Genomic DNA, 13,582 nt, shown 5'->3' on the forward strand with positions numbered 1-13,582 from the left:
CAATGTATGATCTATCAGTGTATGATGTGCGATCAGTATATGATGTGTAATGAGTGATATCAGTGTGTGATGTGTGATCAGTGTATGATGTGTAATGAGTGATATCAGTGTAAGATGTGTAATGAGTGATATCAGTGTAAGATGTGTAATGAGTGATATCAGTGTATGATGTGTGATCAGTGTATGATCTATCAGTGTATGATGTGTGATCAGTGTATGATCTATCAGTGTATGATGTGTAATGAGTGATATCAGTGTATGATGTGTAAGGAGTGATATCAGTATATGATGTGTAAGGAGTGATATCAGTGTATTATGTGTAAGGAGTGATATCAGTGTATGATGTGTAATGAGTGATATCAGTGTATGATGTGTGATCAGTGTATGATCTATCAGTGTATGATGTGTGCTCAATGTATGATCTATCAGTGTATGATGTGCGATCAGTATATGATGTGTAATGAGTGATATCAGTGTGTGATGTGTGATCAGTGTATGAGCTATCAGTGTATGATGTGTAATGAGTGATATCAGTGTAAGATGTGTAATGAGTGATATCAGTGTATGATGTGTGATCAGTGTATGATCTATCAGTGTATGATGTGTGATCAATGATATCAGTGTATGATGTGTGCTCAATGTATGATCTATCAGTGTATGATGTGTGATCAGTGTATGATGTGTGATCAGTGTATGATGTGTGATCAGTGTATGATGTGTAATGAGTGATATTAGTGTGTGATGTGTGATCAGTGTATGATGTGTGATCAGTGTATGATCTATCAGTGTATGATCTATCAGTGTATGATGTGTAATGAGTGATATCAGTGTATGAGGCGTAGTGGTGAGTATAGGGGATTGGTGGTGGTGGTGGGGGGGGGTGCAGTCCCGGGTGCGTGAGTATGTGTTGGGGGGGGGGGGCAGTCCAGGGTGGGGGCAGTCCCGGGTGTGTGAATGTGTGTTAGGGGGGGGGGGCAGTTGGGGTGGGGTGCAGTCCCGGGTGTGTGTGTGTTGGGGGGGGGGGGCAGTCCAGGGTGGTGGTGGTGGTGGGGTGCAGTCCCGGGTGTGTGTGTATTGGGGGGGGGCAGTCCAGGGTGGTGGTGGGGGGGGTGCAGTCCCGGGTGTGTGTGTGTTGGGGGGGGGGCAATCCAGGTGGTGGTGGGGGTGCAGTCCCGACGCGGAGCTGTAGGTGTCGCCCCGCTCCCGTGTGTATGGCGCTGCATGGTCCGGGCTGTAGTGAGCAGTACCGGTGTGGTCCTGTAGGGGGAGCCCCCGCGCAGTGCGCTCCGGGCTGGGACTCTTATAGCCGGGGCTCCGCTGTCCGCTCGCAGTGTGCCGGGTCCGGGGAGGATGTCCTCCGATCTCCGGGAGATGGCCGTCCTCATCGGAGCGATCTCTCTGCTCTGCATCGCCGCCAACACACAAGCCAGAGCCCGACCGCGTGAGTATCGACCCACCCTCATCGATACACGACCGACCGACCCATATACTGATCGTACGATTCACCGACCGACCGAGGAATTATATTACTGAGACCTCCGGAGATCATCACCGGACAGAGATCTGATAACGGGACAGAGATCTGATAACGGGACAGATCTTATAACAGGACAGGGATCTGATAACGGGACAGGGATCTGATAACGGGACAGGGATCTGATAACGGGACAAGGATCTTATAACAGGACAGGGATCTGATAACGGGACAGGGATCTGATAACGGGACAGATCATATAACAGGACAGGGATCTGATAACGGGACAGATCATATAACAGGACAGGGATCTGATAACAGGACAAGGATCTTATAACAGGACAGGGATCTGATAACGGGACAGGGATCTGATAACGGGACAGGGATCTTATAACAGGACAGGGATCTGATAACGGGACAGGGATCTGATAACGGGACAGGGATCTGATAACGGGACAGGGATCTTATAACAGGACAGGGATCTGATAACGGGACAGGGATCTGATAACAGGATAGGGATCTAATAACGGGACAGAGATCTAATGACGGGACAGTGATCTGATAACAAGACAGAGATCTAATAACGGGACAGAGATCTAATAACGGGACAGAGATCTAATAACGGGACAGAGATCTAATAACGGGACTGAGATCTAATAACGGGACAGTGATCTGATAACGGGACAGAGATCTAATTATGGGACAGAGATCTGATAACAGCACAGGGGTCTGATAACGGGACGGGGGTCTGATAACGGGACGGGGGTCTGATAACGGCACAGGGATCTGATAACGGAACAGGGGTCTGATAACGGCACAGGGATCTGATAACGGGACAGGGGTCTGATAACGGCACAGGGATCTGATAACGGGACGGGGGTCTGATAACGGCACAGGGGTCTGATAACGGGACGGGGGTCTGATAACGGCACAGGGATCTGATAACGGGACAGGGGTCTGATAACGGCACAGGGATCTGATAACGGGACAGGGGTCTGATAACGGCACAGGGATCTGATAACTGGACGGGGGTCTGATAACGGGACGGGGGTCTGATAACGGCACAGGGGTCTGATAACGGGACGGGGGTCTGATAACGGCACAGGGATCTGATAACGGGACAGGGGTCTGATAACGGCACAGGGATCTGATAACGGGACAGGGGTCTGATAACGGCACAGGGATCTGATAACGGGACGGGGGTCTGATAACGGGACGGGGGTCTGATAACGGGACGGGGGTCTGATAACGGGGAGGGGGTCTGATAACGGGACGGGGGTCTGATAACGGGACAGGGATCTGATAAAGGGACAGGGGTCTGATAACGGCACGGGGGTCTGATAACGGGACGGGGGTCTGATAACGGGACAGGGGTCTGATTACGGGACAGGGGTCTGGTAACAGGACAGGGGTCTGGTAAAGGGACAGGGGTCTGATAACGGGACAGGGGTCTGATTACGGGACAGGGGTCTGATAACGGGACAGGGGTCTGATAACGGGACAGGGGTCTGGTAAAGGGACTGGGTCTGATGATATCAGGACAGGGAAGAGATCTGATAACAGAACATGGATCCGGTGAGAACAGTACAGGGATGTGATTCCAGGGTAGGACACTGGCAGTGGCACCATGATGTGATTACAGCTCAGTGATGTGACGGTGGAGAGGAACCTCCACCTGCCGGGCTGGATCACTGATCCCCCTCATTATCTGTGCAGCCAGTCCCGGAGTATATGTCATTATCTCCAATCCAGTCCATGTGTCCACCATCCATGGCAGATAGAGAGATGTCTGCCGGTGTCCAGCTAATCACCAAGTATGAATGAGCCGGAATCATCACACAGTAGATGTCTGCCACACTCAGGGGTCTGTGAATTGGTCTCCTTGATCCTTCAGAAAGCAGCCACAGCCTAAGTGGAAAAGCCTGTCCCCTGCCAGCATGCTGCACAGAAGCACACTTGCTCGTTGTGTCAGGGTTCGATCTCTCCCCATTGGTATATGTCATGTCCCCTGCTGATTATAGAGCTCCAGCTCTGACTCAACCTGAGGGGGGGGGGGGGGTTGTCGGACCTCTGTAGAGAGACCACTGCTTCCACTGACAGCAAGAGTCCCTCTCTACAACATGCTGGCCGGGGGCATACTTCTCTACTCACTCTGTGGCTGCTTTCTAAGGAAAGCAAACAGTGAGACATTGTGAACTGGTTGATCTGATGCTCCTGGAATGTGTTTTGCTGATTTAATTGCAATGTTGAGTTCAGCTTGAAATGCTTTGCAGGTATTCCAAAAAATGTCTACATTTGCCTTGTCTGCCGTACGGAGGCTTTGTACAGATACTGTCACTGCCATTACTCTGATACTTCCCGTCCTTCACGGATTGTCACTCAGGTCCCATCACTTGTTTTCTGTTCTGGTTATATAGCTTAGAATCTGATTGGTTGGGAGGTCAGGTTTTGGTGCTGGAAGATTGCTGCAGTACATTGATTCCAAGATGCCAAAAACAAGCATTCATTTCACCTACATCCTCCAAATGTCACCTATCCCTGATACTTATATTTGGCCTCTCCCTTCTTCCAACCCTTCACCTCCCTCCCAACATTGACTATTCAACTTCCCCCCCAACATTGACTATTCACCTCCCCCCCAACATTGACCATTCACCTACCCCCCAACATTGACCCTTCACCTACCTCCCAACATTGACCCTTCACCTACCCCGAACATTTACCCTTCACCTTCCCCCCAACATTGACCCTTCACCTCCCCCTCAACATTGACCCTTCACTTCCCCCTCAACATTGACCCTTCACCTACCCCCCAACATTGACCCTTCACCTTCCCCCCAACATTGACCCTTCACCTACCTCCCAACATTGACCCTTCACCTACCCCGAACATTTACCCTTCACCTTCCCCCCAACATTGACCCTTCACCTCCCCCTCAACATTGACCCTTCACTTCCCCCTCAACATTGACCCTTCACCTTCCCCCCAACATTGACCCTTCAACTACCCCAAACATTTACCCTTCACCTTCCCCCCAACATTGACCCTTCACCTACCCCCCAACATTGACCCTTCACCTACCCCGAACATTTACCCTTCACCTTCCCCCCAACATTGACCCTTCACCTCCCCCTCAACATTGACCCTTCACCTACCCCCCAACATTGACCCTTCACTTTCTCCCCAACATTGACCCTTCACCTACCCCGAACATTTACCTTTCACCTACCTCCCAACATTGACCCTTCACCTACCCTGAACATTTACCCTTCACCTACCTCCCAACATTGACCCTTCACCTGCCCCCAATATTGACCCTTCACTTACTCCCTAATATTGACCCTTCACTTACTCCCCAACATTGACCCTTCACTTACTACCCAACATTAACCCTTTACCTGCCCAAACATTGACCCTTCACCTACCCCAACATTGACCCTTCACTTACTCCCCAACATTAATCCTTCCCCTGCCCCCAACATTGACCCTTCACCTACCCCAACAATGACCCTTCACTTACTCCCCAACATTGACCCTTCACCTACCCCACAACATTGACCTTTCACCTACCCCCCAACATTGACCCTATCCCCAACATTTACCCTTTACTTACTCCCAAATATGACCCTTCACCTACCCCCAACATTTACCCTTCACCTACCTCCCAACATTAATCCTTTAATTAGTCCCCAACATTAACCCTTTACCTGCCCCAACATTGACCCTTCACCTACCACACAACATTTACCCTTCACCTACCCCACAACATTAACCCTTCACCTACTCCCCCAACATTGACCCTTCATTTACTCCCCAACATTGTCCCTTCACTTACTCCCTAACACTGACCCTTCACTTACTCCCTAACATTGACCCTTCACCTACCCCCAACATGGACCCTTTACCTACCCCCAACACGGACCCTTTACCTACCCTCCAACATTGACCCTATCCACAACATTTACCCTTTACCTACTCCCCAACCTTGACCCTTCACTTACCCCCCCCCCCCCAACCTTGACCCTTCACCTATCCCCCAACATTGACCCTATCCAAAACATTTACCCTTCACTTACTCCCCAACATTGACCCTTCACCTACCCCACAACATTGACATTTCACCTACCCCCCAACATTCACCCTTCATCTACCCCCCAACATTCACCCTTCACCTAACCACCAACATTGACCTTATTCCCAAAATGTATCCTTTACCTACTCCCCAACCTTGACCCTTCACTTACTCCCCAACATTGATCCTTCACTTGCCCCCCAACATTGACCTTTCACCTACCCCACAACATTTACCCTTACCCTACCCCACAACATTAACCTTTCACCTACTCCCCCAACATTGACTCTTCCCTTACTCCCCAACATTGACCCTTCACCCACCCCCCAACATTGACCCTTCACCTACCCCCAACATTTACCCCACTCCCTACATTTATCCTTTACCTACTCCCCAACCTTGACCCTTCACCTGCCCCCAACATTGACCCTTCAGCTACCCCAACATTGACCCTATCCTCTACATTTACCCTTTACTTATTATCCAACCTTGACCCTTCACCTACCCCCAACACTGACCATTCACTTACTCCCCAACATTGACTCTTCACCTGCCCCCCAACATTGACCTTTCACCTACACCTCAACATTTACCCTTCACTTACTCCCCAATATTGACCCTTTACCTACCCCACAACATTAACCCTTCACCTGCCCCCCAATATTGACCCTTCACTTACTCCCCAACATTGCCCCTTCACCTACTCCCTAACGTTGACCCTTCACCTACTCCCCAAATGTTCAAGCTTCAATTACTCACCAACCTTGACCCTTCAACTGCCCCCCCCCAACATTTACTCTTCACCTGCCCCCAATATTTACCATTCACTTACTCCCCAAAATTGACCTTTCACCTACCCTACAACAGTAACCCTTCACTCACTCCCCAACATTGACCCTTCATTTACTCCACCAATATTTACCCTTCACTTACTCCCCAACATTGACCCTTCTCCTACCCCCAACATTGACCCTTCACCTACCCCCAACATTGACCCTTCACCTACTACAGTCCATTTAATATGGTTTCCTATGGGACGTTCACATCTATGTGTTTTCAGCCGCTGTGTTTTCTGTAAGGTTCTGGGACTTTTTTACTCGCAGCAGATTTCAACACGCATGGAAGGGAGAATGATAGAAATAATATTCTGATTATGGTGGGGTCTGGTAGAAATAATACCTCAGAATTCAGAGGAGGAGACTGGTAAAATTAATATCACAATTATGATGGGATATGGTAGAATCAATACCTCAAAGTCCAGAAGAGGGAAACCTGGTATAATTATTACCCTGAATATGGAGGAGACTGGTAGAATTAATACCCTGCAGTATGGAGGGTACTGGTATAATTATTACCCTGAAGAATAGAAGGGACTAGTAGAATTATTGCCCTGAGTATGGAGGGGACTGGTAGAATTATTGCCCTGAGTATGGAGGGGACTGGTAGAATTATTGCCCTGAGTATGGAGGGGACTGGTAGAATTGTTACCCTGAAGTATAGAAGGGACTGGTAGAATTATTGCCTTGAGTATGGAGGGGACTGCTAGAATTATTGCCCTGAGTATGGAGGGGACTAGTAGAATTATTGCCCTGAGTATGGAGGGGACTGGTAGAATTATTGCCCTGAGTATGGAGGGGACTGGTAGAATTATTGCCCTGAGTATGGAGGGGACTGGTAGAAATATTACCCTGAATATAGAGGAGACTGGTAGAATTATTACCCTGAAGTATAGAAGGGACTGGTAGAATTATTGCCCTGAGTATGGAGGGGACTGGTAGAATTATTGCCCTGAGTATGGAGGGGACTGGTAGAATTATTGCCCTGAATATGAAGGGGGCTGGTAGAAATATTACCCTGAACATAGAGGAGACTGGTAGAATTATTACCCTGAAGTATAGAAGGGACTGGTAGAATTATTGCCCCGAGTATGGAGGGGACTGGTAGAATTATTGCCCTGAGTATGGAGGGGACTGGTAGAATTATTGCCCTGAGTATGGAAGGGGCTGGTAGAATTAATATCCTGCAGTATGGAGGGGACTGGTAGAATTGTTACCCTGAAGTATAGAAGGGATTGGTAGAATTATTGCCTTGAGTATGGAGGGGACTGGTAGAATTATTACCCTGAATATGGAGGAGACTGGTAGAATTAATACCCTGCAGTATGGAGGGGACTGGTATAATTATTACCCTGCAGTATGGAGGGGACTGATAGAATTAATACTCTGCAGTATGGAGGGGACTGGTAGAATTATTACCCTGAATATGGAGGAGACTGGTAGAATTAATACCCTGAAGTATGGAGGGGACTGGTAGAATTATTACCCTGAATATGGAGGGGACTGGTAGAATTATTACCTGGAGTATGGAGGGGACTGGTAGATTTAATACTCTGCAGTATGGAGGGGACTGGTAGAATTAATACTCCGCAGTATGGAGGGGACTGGTAGAATTATTACACAGAATATGGAGGAGACTGGTAGAATTAATACCCCAGAATCTGGAGCAGGGAGATGGTAGAATTAATACCCTGAGTATGGAGGGGGGAGGGAAATAATAGAGTTAATACCCCAGAATCCAGAGGAGGTATGGAGAGGGGAGACTAGTAGAATTAATGTTCCTGGGTCCGAAGGAAGGAGGTAGAATTAATACCCTGGAGGGGGAGACTGATATAATTAATATCATGAGGTCTGGAGGGGGGAGACTGGTAGAAATAATAGTGCCCCATCATTGGTGTCAGTGGGAGGAATAGTGTCCCATCATTGGTATCAGTGGGAGGAATAGTGCCCCTTCATTGGTATCAGTGGGAGGAATAGTGCCCCATCATTGGTATCAGTGGGAGGAATAGTGCCCCATCATTGGTATCAGTGGGAGGAATAGTGCCCCATCATTGGTGTCAGTGGGAGGAATAGTTTCCCATCATTGGTATCAGTGGGAGGAATAGTGCCCCATCATTGGTGTCAGTTGGAGGAATAGTGCCCCATCATTGGTGTCAGTTGGAGGAATAGTGCCCCATCATTGGTGTCAATGGTAGGAGTAGTGCTCCATCATTGGTATCAGTAGATGGAATAGTGCCCCATCATTGGCGACAGTGGGAGGATAGTGCTCCATCATTGGTGTCAGTGGAAGGAACAGAGCTCCACTGTTGGTATCGGTGAGAGGAATAGTGCTCCATCATTGGTATCAGTGGGAGGAATAGTGCCCCATCATTGGTATCAGTGGGAGGAATAGTGCCCCATCATTGGTATCAGTGGGAGGAATAGTGCCCCATCGTTGGCCACAGTGGGAGGATAGTGCCCCATCATTGGCCACAGTGGGAGGATATTGCCCCATCATTGGTGTCAGTGGGAGGAATAGTGCCCCATCATTGGTATCAGTGGGAGGAATAGTGCTCCATCATTGGTGTCAGTGGGAGGAATAGTGCCCCATCATTGGTATCAGTGGGAGGAATAGTGCCCCATCATTGGTATCAGTGGGGGGAATAGTAGCCCCATCATTGGTATCAGTGGGAGGAATAGTGCCCCATCATTGGTATCAGTGGGAGGAATAGTGCCCCATCATTGGTATCAGTTGGGGGAATAGTGCCCCATCATTGGTATCAGTGGGGGAATAGTGTCCCATCATTGGTATCAGTGGGAGGAATAGTGCCCCATCATTGGTATCAGTGGGAGGAATAGTGCCCCATCATTGGTATCAGTTGGGGGAATAGTGTCCCATCATTGGTATCAGTGGGAGGAATAGTGCCTCATCATTGGTGTCAGTGGGAGGAATAGTGCCCCATCATTGGTATTAGTGGGAGGAATAGTGTCCCATCATTGGTATCAGTGGGAGGAATAGTGCCTCATCATTGGTATCAGTGGGAAGAATAGTGCCCCATCATTGGTATCAGTGGGAGGAATAGTGCCCCATCATTGGTATCAGTGGGGGGAATAGTGTCCCATCATTGGTATCAGTGGGAGGAATAGTGCCTCATCATTGGTGTCAGTGGGAGGAATAGTGCCCCATCATTGGTATCAGTGGGGGGAATAGTGTCCCATCATTGGTATCAGTGGGAGGAATAGTGCCTCATCATTGGTGTCAGTGGGAGGAATAGTGTCCATCATTGGTATCAGTGGGAGGAATAGTGTCCATCATTGGTATCAGTGGGAGGAATAGTGCCCCATTGTTGGTGTCAATGTGTGGAATAGTGTCCCATCATTGGTATCAGTGGAAGGAATAGTGCTCCATCATTGGTATCAGTGGGAGGAATAGTGCCCCATTGTTGGTGTCAATGTGAGGAATAGTGTCCCATCATTGGTATCAGTGGAAGGAATAGTGCCCCATCATTGGTATCAGTGGAGGAATAGTGTCCCATCATTGGTATCAGTGGAAGGAATAGTACTCCATCATTGGTTTCAGTGGGAGGAATAGTGCCCCATCATTGGTATCAGTAGGAGGAATAGTGCCCCATCATTGGTATCAGTGGGAGGAATAGTGCCCCATCATTGGTATCAGTGGGAGGAATAGTGCCCCATCATTGGTATCAGTGGGAGGAATAGTGCTCCATCATTGGTGTCAGTGGGAGGAATAGTGCCCCATCATTGGTATCAGTGGGAGGAATTGTGCCCCATCATTGGTATCAGTGGGGGGGATTGTGTCCCATCATTGGTATCAGTGGGAGGAATAGTGCCTCATCATTGGTGTCAGTGGGAGGAATAGTGCCCCATCATTGGTATCAGTGGGAGGAATAGTGCCCCATCATTGGTATCAGTGGAAGGAATAGTGCCATCATTGGTATCAGTGGGAGGAATAGTGCCCCATCATTGGTATCAGTGGGAGGAATAGTGCCCCATCATTGGTATCAGTGGGGGGAATAGTGCCCCATCATTGGTATCAGTGGGAGGAATAGTGTCCATCATTGGTATCAGTGGAAGGAATAGTGCTCCATCATTGGTATCAGTGGGAGGAATAGTGCCCCATCATTGGTATCAGTGGGAGGAATAGTGCCCCATCATTGGTATCAGTGGGAGGAATAGTGCCCCATCATTGGTATCAGTGGGAGGAATAGTGCCCCATCATTGGTATCAGTGGGGGGAATAGTGCCCCATCATTGGCATCAGTGGGAGGAATAGTGCCTTGTCATTGGTATCAGTGAGAGGAATAGTGCCCCATCATTGGTATCAGTGGGAGGAATAGTGTCCCATCATTGGTATCAATGGGAGGAATAGTGCCCCATCATTGGTATCAGTGGGAGGAATAGTGCCCCATCATTGGTATCAGTGAGAGGAATAGTGCCCCATCATTGGTATCAGTGGGAGGAATAGTGCCCCATCATTGGTATCAGTGGGGGGAATAGTGCCCCATCATTGGTATCAGTGGGGTGAATAGTGCCCCATCATTGGTATCAGTGGGGGGAATAGTGCCCCATCATTGGTATCAGTGGGAGGAATAGTGCCCCATCATTGGTATCAGTGGGGGGAATAGTGCCCCATCATTGGTATCAGTGGGGTGAATAGTGCCCCATCATTGGTATCAGTGGGGGGAATAGTGCCCCATCATTGGTATCAATGGGAGGAATAGTGCCCCATCATTGGTATCAGTGGGAGGAATAGTGCCCCATCATTGGTATCAGTGGGAGGAATAGTGCCCCATCATTGGTATCAGTGGAAGGAATAGTGCCCCATCATTGATATCAGTGGGGGGAATAGTGCCCCATCATTGGTATCAGTGGGAGGAATAGTGCCTTGTCATTGGCATCAGTGGGAGGAATAGTGCCCCATCATTGGTATCAGTGGGAGGAATAGTGCCCCATCATTGGTATCAGTGGGAGGAATAGTGCCCCATCATTGGTATCAGTGGGAGGAATAGTGCCCCATCATTGGTATCAGTGGGAGGAATAGTGCCCCATCATTGGTATCAGTGGGAGGAATAGTGCCCCATCATTGGTATCAGTGGGGGGAATAGTGCCCCATCATTGGTATCAGTGGGAGGAATAGTGCCTCATCATTGGTGTCAGTGGAAGGAATAGTGTCCATCATTGGTATCAGTGGAAGGAATAGTGCTCCATCATTGGTATCAGTGGGAGGAATAGTGCCCCATCATTGGTATCAGTGAGAGGAATAGTGCCCCATCATTGGTATCAGTGGGAGGAATAGTGCCCCATCATTGGTATCAGTGGGAGGAATAGTGCCCCATCATTGGTATCAGTGGGGGGAATAGTGCCCCATCATTGGCATCAGTGGGAGGAATAGTGCCTTGTCATTGGTATCAGTGAGAGGAATAGTGCCCCATCATTGGTATCAGTGGGAGGAATAGTGTCCCATCATTGGTATCAATGGGAGGAATAGTGCCCCATCATTGGTATCAGTGGGAGGAATAGTGCCCCATCATTGGTATCAGTGAGAGGAATAGTGCCCCATCATTGGTATCAGTGGGAGGAATAGTGCCCCATCATTGGTATCAGTGGGGGGAATAGTGCCCCATCATTGGTATCAGTGGGGGGAATAGTGCCCCATCATTGGTATCAGTGAGAGGAATAGTGCCCCATCATTGGTATCAGTGGGAGGAATAGTGCCCCATCATTGGTATCAGTGGGAGGAATAGTGCCCCATCATTGGTATCAGTGGGGGGAATAGTGCCCCATCATTGGCATCAGTGGGAGGAATAGTGCCTTGTCATTGGTATCAGTGAGAGGAATAGTGCCCCATCATTGGTATCAGTGGGAGGAATAGTGTCCCATCATTGGTATCAATGGGAGGAATAGTGCCCCATCATTGGTATCAGTGGGAGGAATAGTGCCCCATCATTGGTATCAGTGGGAGGAATAGTGCCCCATCATTGGTATCAGTGGGGGGAATAGTGCCCCATCATTGGTATCAGTGGGGGGAATAGTGCCCCATCATTGGTATCAGTGGGGGGAATAGTGCCCCATCATTGGTATCAATGGGAGGAATAGTGACCCATCATTGGTATCAGTGGGAGGAATAGTGCCCCATCATTGGTATCAGTGGGAGGAATAGTGCCTCATCATTGGTATCAGTGGAAGGAATAGTGCCCCATCATTGGTATCAGTGGGAGGAATAGTGCCCCATCATTGGTTTCAGTGGGAGGAATAGTGCCTCATCATTGGTGTCAGTGGGAGGAATAGTGTCCATCATTGGTATCAGTGGAAGGAATAGTGCCCCATCATTGGCGTCAGTGGGGGGAATAGTGCCCCATCATTGGTATCAGTGGGAGGAATAGTGCCTCATCATTGGTATCAGTGGAAGGAATAGTGCCCCATCATTGGTATCAGTGGGAGGAATAGTGCCCCATCATTGGTATCAGTGGAAGGAATAGTGCCCCATCATTGATATCAGTGGGGGGAATAGTGCCCCATCATTGGTATCAGTGGGAGGAATAGTGCCTTGTCATTGGCATCAGTGGGAGGAATAGTGCCCCATCATTGGTATCAGTGGGAGGAATAGTGCCCCATCATTGGTATCAGTGGGAGGAATAGTGCCCCATCATTGGTATCAGTGGGAGGAATAGTGCCCCATCATTGGTATCAGTGGGAGGAATAGTGCCCCATCATTGGTATCAGTGGGAGGAATAGTGTCCCATCATTGGTATCAGTGGAAGGAATAGTGCCCCATCATTGGTATCAGTGGGGGGAATAGTGCCCCATCATTGGTATCAGTGGGGGGAATAGTGCCCCATCATTGGTATTCATTCACTTCAATGGGCTGCCCTATACACGCTTATCTCCTGAAAAATCTCCTGCTCCTTTTTGGTCTCCAAGCTTAGAGCGGTAGAATCTCACAGCGTTTGGGGTGCCGTTAAACAATAATGTCAGCCAAGCGTGCATTGCGTGTTCTATCGTGATTTGGAATCACGGGCAGCATTGCAGCAGTTTCAGATGGCCTTATAAAAAAGGGACCTAAAATAAAATCAGGTCACATCTCCACATTTCTGATTGCGTGGCAAACCACGCTTTATGTGTGTTTATGAAACGCGGTGCAAGTGTGAATCGTGCTTGCATTGCCATTACAATTTATTGGCACCCCAAGCGCAGGCAACG

At 48.9% G+C, this 13,582-nt stretch overlaps 1 protein-coding gene across 1 annotated transcript in view; it reads left to right on the plus strand.

Annotated features, from left to right (window-relative positions):
• The first annotated feature begins 1,311 nt into the window (after window positions 1-1,311).
• Window positions 1,312-13,582, plus strand: part of CHRDL2 (chordin like 2) — a 157,480-nt gene continuing 145,209 nt past the window's right edge. The window contains exon 1 of the mRNA XM_089659844.1: window positions 1,312-1,441. Within this exon, the coding sequence (XP_089515970.1) occupies window positions 1,351-1,441 (91 nt within the window). The 5' untranslated portion in view covers window positions 1,312-1,350. The remainder of the gene's footprint in view (window positions 1,442-13,582) is intronic.

Source organism: Staurois parvus, unplaced genomic scaffold (assembly GCF_062004578.1).
Source record: "Staurois parvus isolate SC_StPar_1 unplaced genomic scaffold, SC_StPar_1.0 ptg001192l, whole genome shotgun sequence".
In the NCBI taxonomy this organism is placed as follows: Eukaryota; Metazoa; Chordata; class Amphibia; order Anura; family Ranidae; genus Staurois; species Staurois parvus.